The following is a 17,137-nucleotide window of genomic DNA, read 5'->3' as shown; positions in this document are numbered from 1 at the left end:
ATACAAAAACTTTTTTTTCCTTTGTGATCTCATTGGTCTATTTTAAGACAGCATCCACTGAACAAAATGTCACCTTGCGGTTGCTCTTCAAATAGAAGTGAATGCTAAAGGAAGTGAGTCCTGTAAAACGTAAAGAACACTGATTACTGATATCCTTAAAACTGAATAGTGAGAAATGCATTTCAGGATTTATTGCTGATAAGTGACTGCGTCGCGTTACTTAAAGAGACGTAGCAAGAGAGAAGTATTTCCTTGGTGTTGTAATGAAGCCATTTCATGTAATTATTTGACACAATGAACAGTGATTCTCCAGTTAATACTGGCATGAACTGGTATCTGCCATAAATTAAAAAAAATAGTCTATATGGTGAAAGTATCCCCTGTTATACTGAAGATTGTTTAATACTAGTGGTTTCACACAGTATTTCTGTAAACAAAACAATAAATTGTCGAAGTACTTTCTATTTACACTCTACATCGTGGCTTTGAGACTCTCTTATGGCATGAGTGTAGATTTTAAATGTGTCATTCCTGTGTGAATGCTTCAGAATGGCAGAAAATAATGACGCAATTGATATTACACAGCGCAGAACCGTTAACCCAGCTGGGCAACTGCGAACAGACCTGCTATAAACTAGACAAATGGTGGCAGTTTAGACGTAACATTTAGCTTTCGGTTAATTATTCTGTCACATGTTTAATGCCTTTAAGCAAAGCATATCCCAAGTACCTACTTCAAATGTGTGTATGGGAAAAAGTGTCTCGTGGAATTATTTGTCGTGACATAAATTGAAGCAGAAGAATATGTCAGTATACCTGTCCTTAGCAGAATATTGTGCATCTATAAATACATGTTGTGAGGGTTATAAGTGCAGATATTTTGATTGTACTGATCAACATTACACAAGAATTTACTTCATTTACAGGCTGATAATTACAGCTATTAGATGCAGTATGTTTTTAGGTTTTCTTGGTACCTTCAAGTACGTGTGGCAAGAGCAGGTCATTAATGCTTGTATTTTCCCCTACGCAGCATGTCACATATTGAAATGTGGATGCGTAGACGTAAAACGGTTAATCTTCGCTGAAAAGCGTAGTCCACATAGTGGTGAATTACTACTGGGCAGAAAACATCAGGCTGTAAATTATGTGACGTGTTTGTAGGACGACTGTTTTTTTTTTTTTTTTTTTTTTTTTAATCTTATGGGACTTAACTGCTAAGGTCATCAGTCCCTAAGCTTACACACTACTTAACCTAAATTATCCTAAGGACAAACACACACACCCATGCCCGAGGGAGGACTCGAACCTCCGCCGGGACCAGCCGTACAGTTCATGACTGCAGCGCCTAGACCGCTCGGCTAATCCCGCGCGGCGACGACTGTTTGACATGGAGGAAAAGCAACTGATACACTGGAGTGGGTACATATTGAGGTACAATGATCACAATATTACACTTATATCCGTAACACTATTTGTAGTTGGCAGTCGTGGTAAGGAACAAAAGAAAACACTGAGTCTTTTCTACACTATTTATTACGAAAATATATTACAAAATTCGCTATGTAGTGTCTTGCAAATGCAGTACAATATGGTCAGCGGCCGTCATCAGCCGCTGTGGGTAGTGGGTCAGAGTCCAACTTGCTAGGTATATCAGATATCGCAGACTTGAGCTGGGCCGCCCCGCCTCGCGGCTTTTGCGGCTCACTTTATTCAGGGCAGTTTCCTTTCTGGTTGCTCTTCGTGTTCTCTCGAACATACACAACTGGCCGTCTCGCGACGGCGCACAAACAAGTTCTTACAATTTACTCACATGCGAAATGAAAAAAAAAAGATTAAAAAAAACACATTTCAGTCGACAATGAAAAGGAATCCGCTGAAAAGGCAGGGCTTACGTACGACTTTACAATCAATACACGCTACAATAACACGCGACAGAACAACACTGTACTGCAAAAAACACGTCTTCTCAAATGATGACTAGGAATCTGACAATAGTGAATACAACAAGAATACTAGAATATTGTGAACATTCACAGAAGATACAACACTTAAATAATATACAATAAAATACATTTGAGAGAAATATATACTTACAAGAAAAAAGTTTCAAAAATATTTAGACAGTTATCATTTGACTAGTTCGATTCAGTTTTTTTTGTAAGAAAATAATAAAGATAATTGCCAGCTAGTCTCAGCATTTTGAAATTCTTATTCACAAAAGAAAATGAAGTCCGGAGTGGATGCGCATAAGCTGCTGCTAGCTCGTCATTGCTGTTTACGTACAGTTTACACCGCAAGACAGCGCTAGGAGTCTTTCCGCTCTACACATCACATTCGGCCTCCAGAACCCGCAAGGAAACACTGCTTGCGCAGGGGATACAACTTTTCTTTTCTCAAAATTGTAAAAGGCTTAGCGGTATACTTAGCATTTACTTGCCCTACGTGTTTTAATAATTTCAGTAGCGGATGCTATAAGCGTGGGTGGAGAATTATTGACTAATGGACCATTATGGTGGTTCGAGATGGCGAGAGATGCGACGTAGTAGTTGGGACTAAACTGAGCAAAGGGGACTCGTAAGAGGTAGATTTTCAAACTATGACAAGTCGGGAGGAGTATTTCATGAAAGAAAAGCGATTGCTTGCGCTAACAGCCTTACCCTAAGCGAAACTAAAGGCTACGTACTCTGATGATCAATAAATATCGATTCAAGTCGACGGCAGTTCTTCTTACTCTATTAGATATAATATTTTATTAAGGCAGTGCAGAAGTTTTTAAGAGTGATACTGCTTCCATATGAAATATGCGCTCAACTGCTGAATATGATTAAAAGTAGGTAAAGAAGCTATATATCTCCTCTAATTCACCTTAAACAAAAATTCGCTTTCCTATTGGCACTCGCGATGTGTAACTCAAACGGAAGAATATTATTAAGTCTTATGCTAGAAGCAGTTTGACTTTGCTTTAGACTACTTTTTTTAGTTTGGAACGTTTACCTCTAGAGGCCGCCTACCCTATCAGTCCATTCTGTATGAATATCGTCTAAGTTCTTTTTTAAAACTATATTTTCGTTGCAAAGCATATGGCGCTTAATATTTTTATGGTTTAAATTTTTACTGATTTTTCTATAATCATTACTGAATTAAATAATTTATTTGTATATATAGTTCGGTCTATATTGCTATAATCTTATTTATATGGGCCTTCTTTGAGTCTCTTACATAAATATCATTTTCAAATGACTATCTATAATTTCTTCTTCTCGGCCCGACTACATTATTATTGCTTGTGAATACCTGACATTCTCCTGGAAGCGAAATACGAAGAACCGCGTGAGGCCCTTCCTTTATACCTTTGCCCCGTCGGCGTTAAGTTTGTAACAGTCTACCTGCCTATTGGGACGAGTACTCAAAGATAACAATGTGGTTGACAACTTCAAATCATATTACCATATTTCATTATAAGTGTCTTATTATCGTGAAACTGAAAGACAGAGAAACATGATTTCATATGCCTTAAGCCCATCTGGAGTGAGATGACAATAATATGGCGTTTATTTTTATTGCTAATTTGCTCGATCATTCTTGCTTCGAGTACTGATGAAATCACAATTATAGTACAACTAAAAACATTTAACAGTGTGTAAAAGAAGTCACTCCTAAAACATTGTCGAACTTGATTTTCTAGGAATTCTGATACAAAATATTTCTGTCTACCCTAAACGTTCCTAACGTTCAGTTTGAAAATTATTGCTTTGACAATACGTGCGAAGTACTATTTCTTGAATTCGTTGTTTGTTACGCTACTAAAGGGCGGAACTAAGTCTTATAGATACGACAGGCACGTTAACTGCTAATTTTGAAGCAAAAGTCTATGAGACCTCGTTGTTCTTTGAATAAAACCGCGGTATGGATGTGAATTCGGATCACCGAACGTACAGTACGAGATTTCTGGAAACACAGCCGAACGGAAGTCCCTTGGCTACTTTTGTGGCCCAGGTATGAGGGAGAGCTTCTCGCAGCCCTCCTGCCGCCCCAGTTTCTGCCAGTGAAATGCTATAAAACAGAGTACATATCATAAACAATGTGGACGCCGTGCGACGTTTCGCTCGCTTGCATCCCACTCACACACTCACACACTGCACATTACTACCGTGTTAAGTACTTTGGCCACAATTCAACAAGAGTTCTGCCGTTACTGTAGCGTATCTGAACAAAGTGGAGTATTAAAAATCACCTAACCTACACGCTGTGCGGCGTTTTTGACTAGATAATAATCCGAGTTGTAATATCAAGCGGTAACACGTGGTGGCTATGAAATGTAGCCAAGAGACGGTAGTAATCAAGTAAACGTTTTTTTACTGGTGTATAATGTTATTCAAAACGGAAAACCCGGTTGTTTAAATATTGCCACTGTCATGCTATTGCTGTGAGAACCCTACAATGAACGCTACCAGTAGAGGGAGTATTGTTATCACAGTAACTCGATGTCTGAACACTCACCTATCAACCTTCGATGTATGAACTATGATGAGTTATTTAACAATTTTATTGCTTACGATTATTGCTACAAAATTATTGCTCTCCATCTTGCATACATCAATTTTTATTCGAGGCACGCGGTATTTGGTATCTGCTAAACGTCAAAACATTTCTTTGATTTATTTCCTAATGTTTTAAAGAGCAAAGCTTTTTGTGAAGGATCCGTGTGCACCTAGTAGTGGGACAAGAAAGACTAGTAAAACTCCTACGTAAAATTTTAAACTCTTGTTGAATCTCGGTGTAGGTGTGGTAACGCTAGTGCAACGCATGTATACTTTAATTGACTATGGTGCGTGAAGACTAGATGCGTGACTGTTTCTGCGAAGAAAGTATGTACATATTACTTAAAAACTACTCTTTTCTGAGGGGAGGCATCCTTGAACTGGAACAAGAAGCTCTATTGCAACTGGAATCACGAAGACCGTTCGAACAATTTCCAAAAAAAAAGGCAAGTTTTGCAACGGACTGAGATTCTCATTTCACGTGGTTCGCAACACTTCAGCGTATTGACGTTGAAAAGACCTCACGAACTCAACAGCTGAGATGTTGATGAGAAAAACAGTATGTTGCACTACCAACGGCCACTCCAGAATTGGGGAATGGAGAACGAACTGTCTGCCGCGTTGTTTGGATAGAGCCTTCGTAGTATTTGGTCGGAGCAGCGGTACCACCACTGTATTCTTTCGGCGGACACCCCGCCTGACTAGAGAACACACTCGTCTGATCCGCCCCAGTCCGGTGTTGTCGACCTACTACTTGCTTGATATTGCGTGACGAAAGGCACACAATGAAGGTATCTCTGTTTTCACTCGGTTCGTCACAGTAACTGCTACTTGTGTAAATGTCGAAACTTCAGCGATGGGGGAAAGTTGTACTGTCCAGGTAACGGCTTTACTGTTTTGGCTGGTTGCTGAAAGATGAGAAGGGCAAGACGGGATGAATCGAGAAGGAAAATTTACAGGATTTTTGATGAAACATGAACCACTGAATATTTATAGCACATCGTAAACTGTCCAGTATACCGTTACATAGTTTGTAACAGGTAATACTGAGCAAAGTGGCGGGTACTATTTATCGACAAACTTACTGTGATATACGGAACTCTTGATGAAATTTCAATTACGTCTCACTGAAGTGTATTTTGTTTTTACAGCGCATGTCATTTCTAGTAAGTGTACCATAAAAAATGTCATCACGATTTTGAAGCTGTTACTGGTAAATTGCAGGGAGCGAAAGTTTGTCAACAAAGTATACGTAAAACGAACTGTTGACCGAAGACTGAGTCGAAGGATATTAAGAGATGCTAAGGCTATATAGCCTGGCCCCATATTACTCAATCTTTGTATTGAGCAAACTGCAAAGGAAACCATGTAGATATATAAAAAGTAAATGAATATTCAACTGGAAATAAAAAACTGTAGGGTTTGGATGGCAAAATACTAGGAGAGTATCTCTAAACGAAGTTTTAAGATGAACGCAAAGAAAAGTAAAAGTTTCTGAAGAAACTACATTAGAAAATTTGATACTAGAATTAATGGGCGTGTTATGTCATTAAGGCAGCGAAATAACTCACGGTGGCCTGAGTAATGAGGATATAAAATACAGACTGGCAACAGCAAGAAAAGGTTGGGTGAAAAAAGATTTTACTAGCATTGAACAGAAATGTAACACGTCCACACTGGCACTGACTATTGTGCTCCTTCTGTGTGGCGCGCGTGTATTCATGATTTACTTCATCTGGCGGCACTGCTTTTCCTCTCCTCAAAATGAAGGGCGACGCACATATTCAAGTACCCTGGCTACATTAATATACTGACCTTCGGTTTAAATCCGTAAAAAAAGAGATAATAAAAATTTTACACTAAATTAATCACATATTATGTGATACTGGTATCTCATTTGTTCAGAAAGCCCTGTCATTGAAGGTCAACACAAAGTTGTATTCACTGCTTTTCATAGCTCCTAGTTGATAAGAAATCCATTACATGTTATGTATAGCTTGTAGCGTAGTTGGGGCAGTGTGGACCACCCATGGTGCATACCGAACGATAGCATTGTCAAGGATTAACCAATAGTGACAAGTGCCTCCCCATGAGATAGACGAGTGAGGACCACTGGTGTTACATGCCGCCCAATGGGATTTTTGAGCGTGAACCACCGGTGGTGCATGTTGCCAGATGGGATAGTCAAGTGCTGTATGCTGCCCAATGGGGTTGTTGGGCACGAACCACTAGTGACACGGGCCATTCGATGGGATATTCGAGTGCGAGTCACTGTTCGTACATGCTGCCCAATGGGATTGTTGAGCACGAACCACCAGTGGTGTGTGCCGCCTGATGGGATAGTCGAGTGAGAGTTACCGGTGTTACATGCTGCCGAATGGGGTTGTTGAGCTTGAACTATCGGCGGTATGTGCCACCCGATGGGATAGTCGAGTGTAAGCCACTATTGGTACATGCCAGCACGAATGTGTTAAGTATTAGGAAGTCATTTCAGCAAGTATTTGCCTTAAGTACGAGTGAACCATGAACTGTAAACATGGAAAAAGACAATAGAAGCTTTCTAAATATGCCACTAGAGAAGAACGCAGACGAGTAGGTGGGAGGTCAACTAAAGGAAAGGAACTTATCACGTATGGCAGAAAATAAACTGTCGGCACAAGATAACTAAATGGAGGGATATAGGCTGATAGGCCACATCATGAGGCATTTAGTAATGGAAGGAATTGTTTGGGGGGTGGGTTGGTGGAGTGCGAGGCGCGAGGGAGCGGGAAGGGTAAAAATTGTAGAGTTAGATCAAAACTTGTAAGCAAGTTCAAATGGCTGTAGAGTGCAGTAGTTATGTAGAGATGAAGAGCTTTGCAGAGAAAAGATTGCATAGAAAACTGCACCACACCTTTCTTAGAACAGAAGACCACAACAACCGGTAACTCCATACTTCAGTACACACAATAGAGTGTGACTTTTTAACGCGATACCTTCCTTAGAATATCTCTTTGAGAAAACAGAAGTCAGTAACATTTTCATCGAAATGAATATGAGTGTGAGGCGTGAGGAGGTGGTAAAATGGAGAAGAGCTCCCTGTCCACGTGAGACACAGTACAGGCCAGGAGAGGGTGGTGGGATATTTTCTGGTGGTCTGGGGTTGCGGGCAATTCCCGGCGGGGCCATTATGCGGCCGCAGCAGAAGTGGTCGCTGCGAAAACATCCCCCGGCGTGGGGGCGGCTTGGCCTACCCCTTGCCCCTTGGGTTTCCTTCTTTCCTCGCTTCTTTCCGTTTTCTTTTTCTACCTCGCCAGCCGAAAACCACCAGCCTGCGTTTTATTGGAGCCGCGGGTTAGATCTTGACAAAAGAACTTCGCTTTCCGTAGGGGGCGGGTAAAAAAGGGGGAGTTCCGGCCATTCCTTTCGGGATAGCCCGGAGCGTGCAACTACGTACGGGAGCTTACACACACACACACACACACACACACACACACACACACACACCCATGCGCTATCACACTTTCCCAGCGGACAAGTCCCAGCTTATCCCTCGGAGCTCTTGTTGCTGCGGTGTCTGTAATCTCGGATTACGCTCCGGGGGACTGCTACGTTAACACAGGAAAAATTCTAAGGACTCCCCCCATTTATCTCGGAAATATCTGTGCGACGGGAAATAGCTCCTCGCCTGAGCTTAGAACTTATGTATCGCTTCCACGTACTTCTTTATATATATATATATATATATATATATATATATATATATATATATATATACATTGGTACCCTCACCTGGATCTGAGCTGGCTCGCTTGCACAGCGTGGCTATGTACACAACGGATTTTGAGAAGGAAACAGACGAATATTTATACTTTATAGTACGGACCAGTCAGAAAGTTAAATATCTTTTCTTAACACTGTCCGACATTCGGTTGTTGTTGTGAGATACAACTAGTAGGCAGGACGAGGGTGATCGTGTATTGGCAGGTCTATATTTGTTACGTCTGTTGTCAGTTTCCCTCTACCAACTAATCTTCGAAAATAACACCACAAAGTCCTGTGCACTTTGATGTTCGTGTTGCTAGACGCAGGGCTGAAATTGGTGTCATTTTCTTTTTTACAGTGTTTTTCAGTTCGATCAGATATACAGATGCGCTCTGCACGTACTCCAAAAACTAAGTACACAGGAAAACTGCTAAAGAAATATGACAATAACTAGGAATCAGTCTGTTTTCACTTTCATCATTTTGGGTGGCAGCTTCTGATTTTCATTCCAAGGGCATCATAATCAGATAGAAAGATGAAAAGGGTAGAAGCTTTTGAAATGAGTTGCTGCAGAAGATTAAACGGGAAGATCCAGTAACTGATTAGAACTGGGAACAGAAATGTTGCTTGGCACAACTTGACAAAAAGAGAGTGTAGGTTGTTTGGACACGTCCTTAATCATCAAAACGTAGTTCGTTTGTTGCGGGAGACGAGTGAAAGCGATGGTGTGAGGCTGGGGGGAGGTCAGCTAAAATTTTTAGAGAGAGATGATGACTTCAACCTAGTAAGCAGGTCCGAATAGAGGTAGAGTGAGCAGTTATGCAGATACGGAAACTCTTGCCCAAGGTAGACTAGCGGGGAGAGCTACATCTCAACCTCTGGTTAAAGGCTGCTACTTCATATTAGACTTAGAGGAACGCGTAAATTTTGCTTGGTGTATAACGGAAAATTTGATGACTCTAGTTGAATGTTTGTATATGTAAATAAACCTTAAAAATGTATCAGTACTGTGTTGTTGGAGGAAACGCACAAACAAGAGTATTGTCTGCGTGAGTCACAATTAGCTACGTGAACCTGGGTTTTGGAACAATTTTGAATTTATTTTAAAAGACAGTGCCGAAAAACAGTTGGGTGTAGAAATGTTGCATGCTGCACACTGAGGATGATTGAAGAAATAATGATAGAAATGAGCAAGGCAGAGTATATTTCTTTTATCGACCGGGAGAAGGCTTCCAATAGAGTAAATTGGAGTGTACTACTGAGAATTGTAGAAGACGGGGATACAGACTGGAAGGATAAGTGGTTAATAAAAGGCATGTAGACAAAGGAAAAAGTGATGGATACAGTAGAGAATAAGGAGGCGGAGCAGATGAGTACTGGAAGGGGTCTAAGGCAAGGTTGTTCACTGCACCGACGCGACTGAATATTATTACTTGTAGAGGAATAGATAGATAAGGCCATAGATGATGAGAGAGGCATTATAATTCGAGGAGAAAGAATAAAGACTACAAAATACGCAGATGGTGTAGCAGTGCTGAGAAGTGAAGCTGCAGAAGATGTTCATGAGCACTGCAAAAAGGAGCAAGAACTATGGAACGAAGATATAGGAAAGACAGAAGTGATGAGAATAAGCCTGAAGGAAGCTCCAGTGAACATATTCCTAGACAGGGAAGATACAGAATAAGTAAAATCCTTTCTGTACCTGTGGCTTGGAATGGAAGCTGTACAGAAGAAATAAGGTGGAGAATATGTATGAGAAAGAGAGCATTTGAAAAGGTGAAGCATTTAGTAATATCTAGAACAATTAAAATGGATCTGAGGAAAATATTTGCTAAATGTTATAATAAGAAGAGAATAGAAGCTTTCGAAATGTGGTGCTATAGAAGAATGCTGTAGATGGGTACATAACTGAGGAGGTATCCGATAGAATTGGAGAGAAGAGAAATTTGTGGCACAACTTGACTAGAAGACGGGATCGGTTGGTAGGGCATATCCTGAGGCATCAAGGGATCACCAGTTTAGTATTGGAGGGCAGCGTGGAAGGTAAAAATCGTAGAGGGAGACTAAGAAATGAATACACTAAACAGATTCAAAAGGATGTAGGTTGCAGTAGGTACGGGGAGATGAAGAAGCTTGCACATAATAGAATAGCATGGAGAGCTGCATCAAACCAGTCTCTGAACTGAAGACCACAACAACAACATGTCTGGAGTGTAGTGTTATACAGCAATGAATGACGGACAGTTAAAAAGAAAGAAGGAAGATGTTTAGAAGGTTTCAAAGTGCGGCTGTGGAGAAGAACGCTTAAGGTGAGGCGGACTGACAGACATAAGAATGAAGAAGTAATAAAATACGGGAACAAAATTATCGTAAGTGGTCAGAGAGAGGGAATAATCTTGGACAGGTACTACGTACGAATTGTCTGCTACAAGAATTATAGCGCGAAAAGTGTAAGGAATGAGGGGATAGGAAGAGAATTGAAATTAAGTATTACATTAGAAGAGGAAGAAAATTCAGATAGATAAAGGAAGATGTTCAGAACAGGAGGCGATGGAGAGTCAGTCCTAAGACAGACACATTAAGGAAGAAGCTGCGTACAGGAAGAAACGTAGAATTGATACGTAACAGAATTTCCTGTCGTGAGAGTGCCCTGGCAACAGCGGAAACGCCAAAGTGGGCGCTCTCTGTCGCAGACGTTTGCGCGGTCTTATTTCAGGAAAACATGGGGTAAGACGGAAGACAATCGAGAAAAAGGAAAGATTAGAACTGTAGAGCCGTCTCGGCGTCTAACACGGACGAGAGAGGAGAGAAAGGACTTAGCAGAGATTTCGAGGATGCTGCGGGAGAAAGAGAAATCGACAAGTGGGACTGTTTGGCGGATGGGGAGGGCGCGTCTGCGGCTGCGGTTGACATCTCGAGAGACGGGCTCTGGGGACGGAACTCATATCTGCGACACCAGCAGTACAATTACTGTGCGCTGCCGGGCCCTGGGGGCGGCGATACGTAGAGCTTACTTGTCGCTGGCTGCAGCGCCGCCAAGCCTAGATTCCAGGCGTCGGGCGGCAGCTGCTTGACTTCCCGGAGTTTCGGAAGTCACCAAGTTAGGTGTTTTGACATCTTCGGAACTTCATTTGTTCTACGCCATCTAGAAGACATTTCATTTTCAGTGTGTCAGTCACTCGTAGGCCCTCAGATGTGTCTCTTCGTTTTGTGTCTGATTTCTGAGCGTGTCTTCAGGCTCAACTCACTTTTCGCAAACCACGCGTAGATATACTATTTTTGTAATAATTTACGCTAATGTTTCCTGGAATGGCCTCCAAGGGCGTTAACGGAACTTCGGTGATTGCCCACAAGAAAACAGGGCGTAACTTTGGTGCAAGTCGCATGTTCATTTCAAACGCCTAACAATAGGAAATGTACTGGAGTTAAATTTTCGTATTTTAGTTCAAGGGCGATATCACGAAGACTGAATGCTACAGATATAGTTGTATAAAGAACTGGAGCAATGTTTTCGATTGGTTTATTGGTTTTGTACGGGGTCGCGACTTGAGCATCATCGAGGAAGAAAATGCGTCATGCAACTTATTAGTAAAGCGTTGTTTTTCACAATCTACGCAGTAACTGAGTTCTCTAACAAACTAACATGTACCGAAACTGACATGGTATTCCCTCTATGGAAAATGTCAGATGTTGTGATGATCTGATGCAGCCATTATGACCTTATAACTGAAGGGTGAATTCTGCCAGATACATGAGCCTAGGAATTACGATAAACTTGTATTCTTCAGTGCTGAGGGTCATCTGTAATTCCATCTGATGTGAGGTTCCTAGTTACGTTCTCAATTGCAGAGAGAGTGGTTCCGTAATATGGTAACAACCTTTATTACACTTTTCTGCGATTGATAAGACTGTCCTTCCACTGCCATAATACCCTCACTGTTCAAGCTTGCGCTCTTGCGCTCATCGCCACCACCGAAAGATGTTATCTGCAGCACTGGAAAATCATCAGGCTGCTTGTTGAGAAATCGGATTATCAAAGGGTGGAGTCAAAAATAAGAGGACTGAAGTATGGATTGGGAACTGAAAGAGTGAGTAACAGATAAATAGCTAGCGTATCAGTACAGTATACATGATTGTACCGCATATCATCAGTCCGACTTATTTTAAAATTGTTCCCGAAGGAAACATGTTTTGAAGGAAGTTACATAACTGTAATGTATAATAGATTACAGACATCAGCAAAAAATTACGACGAATAAACTAGTTTTCAGTGGCGTATACAGAGAGACATGTTACTGAAACTCCGATGACAGTCGTAAGCTTTTACGATCGTAAGGAAGAAGCGCCCTCAAGTGAAGAGTCAGCAGTAGGCTATGCCGAAAAACACGTTTCAGTCGTTTCAGGAACCACCTTATGGGAAGGTAATTTCTTGTACATCTGGGGGTCTGCTCTCACCGGTACTCCACATAGCCAAAAATTCGAAATGCGGAATGCAAACCATCCAGCAGTTACTCGACGTGATTTTATTCTGGTTGCAATAGTACATATTAACTTGTAATGCCTTCATTGACGGGGGACTATTAGAGATTTGCTAATACTCACTCAATATCAAGCAAATAATAAAAGTCTGAACCGGACTCGAGTGCGAGAAATCGTATACACTTTAATTGGAAAATAGAAAAAGCATACTCACATATGCACACACTGACACTCAAAGACACACACTTCTCAAAACATGCAATGACTACGAGGGTGGCCAGCATGAGGATTACAATTATATTGCACTATATCCCTAGCTCTGTTATTACCTTTACGGCGCTATCTCCACTAATCTGCTACGTTGTTTCATTTACATCACACGACTTATGTACAAGTTGTATGCAAAAATATTACTGTGTTTTATGCGTATTATATTCGTTTCAGAAAATGAAATACTTGTTTGAAATGCAGTCTGGAATACTACGTCGTGTGGCTATTGGCCACAAAGAAGTCATCTTATTAACTGGAATGTTTTAAAGTATGGAGGAGAAACCGAAGTCTATGAAGCCTATTTACGAGTCAAAAAGCAAAACGACAGTGAAAAACCAGAAATGAAAGAAAAGTATTATGAACGGAAATTTTTAAAACTGTTCGTACAAACATATATTAATGTTATAAATACATTATATTTCAAACCTTGTGCAAAATACTTTTCGATATATTATTTATGATACATGTCTTAACTGGCAATGGCTTGGAGTTCCAAGCCCAGAGAGGCTCGTGAAACTTTTTATATCAATTCATATATTATTACATAATAATAAATATCAATCTCTCTTATAAACTGTGTGTGGTCGGACTTGTGTCACTTGGTATTCCCGCCAAGGGTCAATTATATTTTGTTTGCATATCCTAGTAGTTAACTATAAACTCACTGAATTAGGTATACACAGTGTTCGCTTAAAAACTCTAAACTATATTTAATGCTAACAGTGCAGTCTAACAGGCTTATTTCTGGAACGGTGTATATGACTTAGCAGTGATGACTCATTTCATCAGTTATTCATCAGTGACTAGACTCTTCTCACTAACTCATTTGTAACAGTATTTCCTAGCCAGCCTACACTTCTAATGTGTACATTTTAAAATTACATTTCGTTGTATGTGAAACACTTCGTTCCTTGTGTGAAACTTTCGTGAAACGTTCAACTAAACCTTTTACGTCAACATAAAAGATGATCCACTATCTGGCATTACAAAGAAGTCAGTGATCTACTTGTCTCGCACATCCCTAAGCCTCTAATCACTTATAAACTTATAACAAATAGGTACTTCTCAATGCCAGAAAGGCCTCCGGTTTGAACTACTTCAGGGAGGGATGTCGCTGTACTAAGTGTAAAAATTTTAAATTTCTTTAAAATCCAATATAAAATATATGTCAGGCATTTTATGTACTATGCGCATCCAGCAAATCTTTGATTTACAAAAGTATAGAAAAGAAGCTTTTTCTGCTTTACTTGAAGAAAAGAGTCTGTAAGGAATTCAGCATGGGAAAACATTTCGTATGGTTATAAACGTGATCATAAAAATTAACTCGTTTTCCCATTTGCTGTGCAAATAATAGGACTGATATTTCATAAATTTGGTATAAAATTATGGTGTCTATTAAGTTGCTGATTTTACAGCTAGTAATGCTTGTGAAAAGAGCTGATAATTTTGTGCACTATTTATGTATGTATATATATTTATATTTATATTCAACTGTAAGAATATCTGACAGCCAGAATAAGGAAACAACTGCGTAAACTGAGCGTCCGAGGAACGCTGGCTATTTACAAACATCACTAACGTAATGAAGCTTTCCCTTCTAGGCGCGTGCAGGATGACTAACGAACTTGATTGTAGTTTCAACGTATCTTAACCGTAGAGATAAATAGACTAGACAAGAGTGTGCAGATTACACTGCTGACTATTTAGCCGAGGTCTGTTTCAGGGCTTCCGAAACGTGTTGTACTATGAGTACAGTGACTAGTCACGACTAGAAAATAGGTACATTTTTTAGTGACTTGGATTAATCGTCACTTTATGCTAGTGGTGTTTGTTGGTGGGGAAACTCACGCCGCGGGTTGGTACATAAATTACAGAACTGAAATTGGTGGCTTCAGTATGCTTCATTGTTGCTTGTTTATCAAGAAGATGGTATGCTGACATGAAAGAATATCTGATGATTGGAAAGAAGAAAAGGACTCTGAGGAGACGTATAACGTACAGTTCACAGATCATGTTAGCCGACTCTGTGCAGGCGTTATTAACATGCTGAAAATATATTGCGTCAATGCAGTTTTGACGAAGCTAGCCGCATACGTAAAAATAAAATCTTTCCTCGATTAAAACATGTGTGCGGCAGCAATTTCTACCTTCTGTGCCTCTAAGTGTCGGTCACGGAATGATCTGTGCACCGTATGCAGCCATATTCGCTGCTGGTGGTTACAGACACGACAATCACTCTGTTTTGTTAGTGGTATTAGCGCTCACGGAGCGTGACGTTTCGGAAACCCTGCTCGGCGAAGTGGGTCGGGATCAACAGGAATAGGGGAGCGGCGGCGCGGCCAGGAAGTGGTGCGTGGGAGGCGACAGAGGGGGGCAGGCGGCCGCCGCCCCCGGCCGGCTCGCCTCGTCGGGCGCCGGCACGACGCCGCCGCCCCCGCCGCCTCCGCCGGGAGAGTCTCGCAGACACGCCGACTCGAGGTGCTTGTTGAGGTAGGATTTGAGCGCGAACGACTTGTGGCAGCGCGAGCAGGCGAAGTTCTTGTCCTGCGAGTGCGTCTGCATGTGGGCGCGCAGGTTGGAGCGGTCGGCGAACGCCTTGCCGCAGTGCGCGCAGCCGAAGGGCTTCTCCCCGGTGTGCGAGCGCAGGTGGCCCTGCAGCAGCCACGGCCGCGAGAAGAGCTTCCCGCAGACGCCGCACGCGTGCGACAGCTTGTGCGTGAGCAGGTGCATGGCGAGCGCCGGCATGCTCACGTACGCCTTGCCGCACGTCACGCACTTGCGCGCCGCCTGCGAGTCGAGCGAGCGGTGCGTCTGCTTGTGCCGCGACAGGTTGGACGACGTGGCGTACTGCTTGCCGCACTCGCTGCACGTGTAGCGCTGCCGCGACGACGGGTCTGCGGTCTGCGGTGGCGCCGACAGCCCCGCCTTGCGCTTGGACCGGCCGTCGCTCACGAAGAACGCCTCGTACGTGTAGGCCACCGTCTTGGTCGCCGTCCGTATCACCGACGTCGCAGCGGCCACCGGCTGCTGGAGGTGCTCCGCGGACGGCTGCGGTGGCGGCGCTGGCGGTGAGAGGTGTTGCTGCGGCGGTTGGGTTGGCGCAGGAGGAAGAGGAGGAGGAGGTGGCGGCGGTGCGTGGGGCGTCGCAACCTCCGCCACAGACGCGATGGCGGTCGACGCGCTGAGGTCGAGAATCGCGTGCGCCGCGCTGAGATCCTCCTCGGCCGGGGTTCGGCTCGGCCTGTCGTCCAGCGAATAAGGCCGATAGATGTCCTTCTTCTTGGGCGGCAGAGATAAGGCAGCCCCCGTGCTCGTGAAGCACATGGCTAGAGACTTGCGGAGAGGGAGAGGCGCGGGTGACGGCTGGTGCGGCGGAGGCGGAGGTGGCGGCGGAAGAGGCGGCGGAGGCGGCGAAGGCTGCCGCGTCGTCGTGGGCGGCGGAGGCGGAGGCGGGACGGCGTGGTGGTCGGGCAGCCAGGACCTCCTGTCGGCTGCTGCGAGGTCCCGCAGGCGGCGCGCCTCGGCGGCGGTCTGCAGCACGGCGTAGCAGGGCGGCGGCGCCCCGGCGGCCGGCGGCGGCTGCGGCTGCGGCACCGGCACTGCAGAAGCGGAGGCGGACCCGGGGGCGGAGGGCAGCGACGTGGCGGGGTACAGCGCGCCGGGGGCGGCGCATTCCACCAGCTCCGTCCGGTCCGCCTTGGGCGGCAGGTACGCCGTGAAGTGCAGAGAGGACAGGTCCTGGACGTATCCTGCAACAGTCAACATACGCACACTTGTTACCTTCCTTTAGTTAATTAATTAATTAGATGTTACATAAGGAATCTAAACAAATTTTTCTTATCGAAAAGAATAAGAACGAATTAATTTACAGGATATGCAAGAAAAATTTGTTTTAATACTAATGAACAGTCAGTTATCTTCACGTCCGACTCCGTAGCGTAGCGGTAGCATTACCGCCAGAGAAAAATTATTTTTAATACTAATGAACAGTCAGTTATCTTCACGTCCGACTCCGTAGCGCAGCGGTAGCATTACCGCCTACCACGCAGAAGGGCTCGGGTTCGATTCCCGGCAAGGGATTTTGGGTTGTTTGGCGGAAG

At 43.2% G+C, this 17,137-nt stretch overlaps 1 protein-coding gene across 1 annotated transcript in view; it reads right to left on the bottom strand.

Moving 5' to 3' along the window:
- Window positions 1–17,137, bottom strand: part of LOC126471331 (PR domain zinc finger protein 1-like) — a 64,832-nt gene that overhangs the window by 31,477 nt on the left and 16,218 nt on the right. The window contains exons 3-5 of the mRNA XM_050099482.1: window positions 16,695–16,786; window positions 16,142–16,370; window positions 15,462–16,030 (exon numbers count right to left, since the gene is read on the bottom strand). Of these exons, the coding sequence (XP_049955439.1) occupies window positions 15,462–16,030; window positions 16,142–16,370; window positions 16,695–16,786 (890 nt within the window). The remainder of the gene's footprint in view (window positions 1–15,461; window positions 16,031–16,141; window positions 16,371–16,694; window positions 16,787–17,137) is intronic.

The sequence above is a fragment of the Schistocerca serialis genome, chromosome 1 (genome assembly GCF_023864345.2).
Source record: "Schistocerca serialis cubense isolate TAMUIC-IGC-003099 chromosome 1, iqSchSeri2.2, whole genome shotgun sequence".
Taxonomy (NCBI): Eukaryota; Metazoa; Arthropoda; class Insecta; order Orthoptera; family Acrididae; genus Schistocerca; species Schistocerca serialis.
This window is presented reverse-complemented; position numbering and strand designations above follow the sequence as displayed.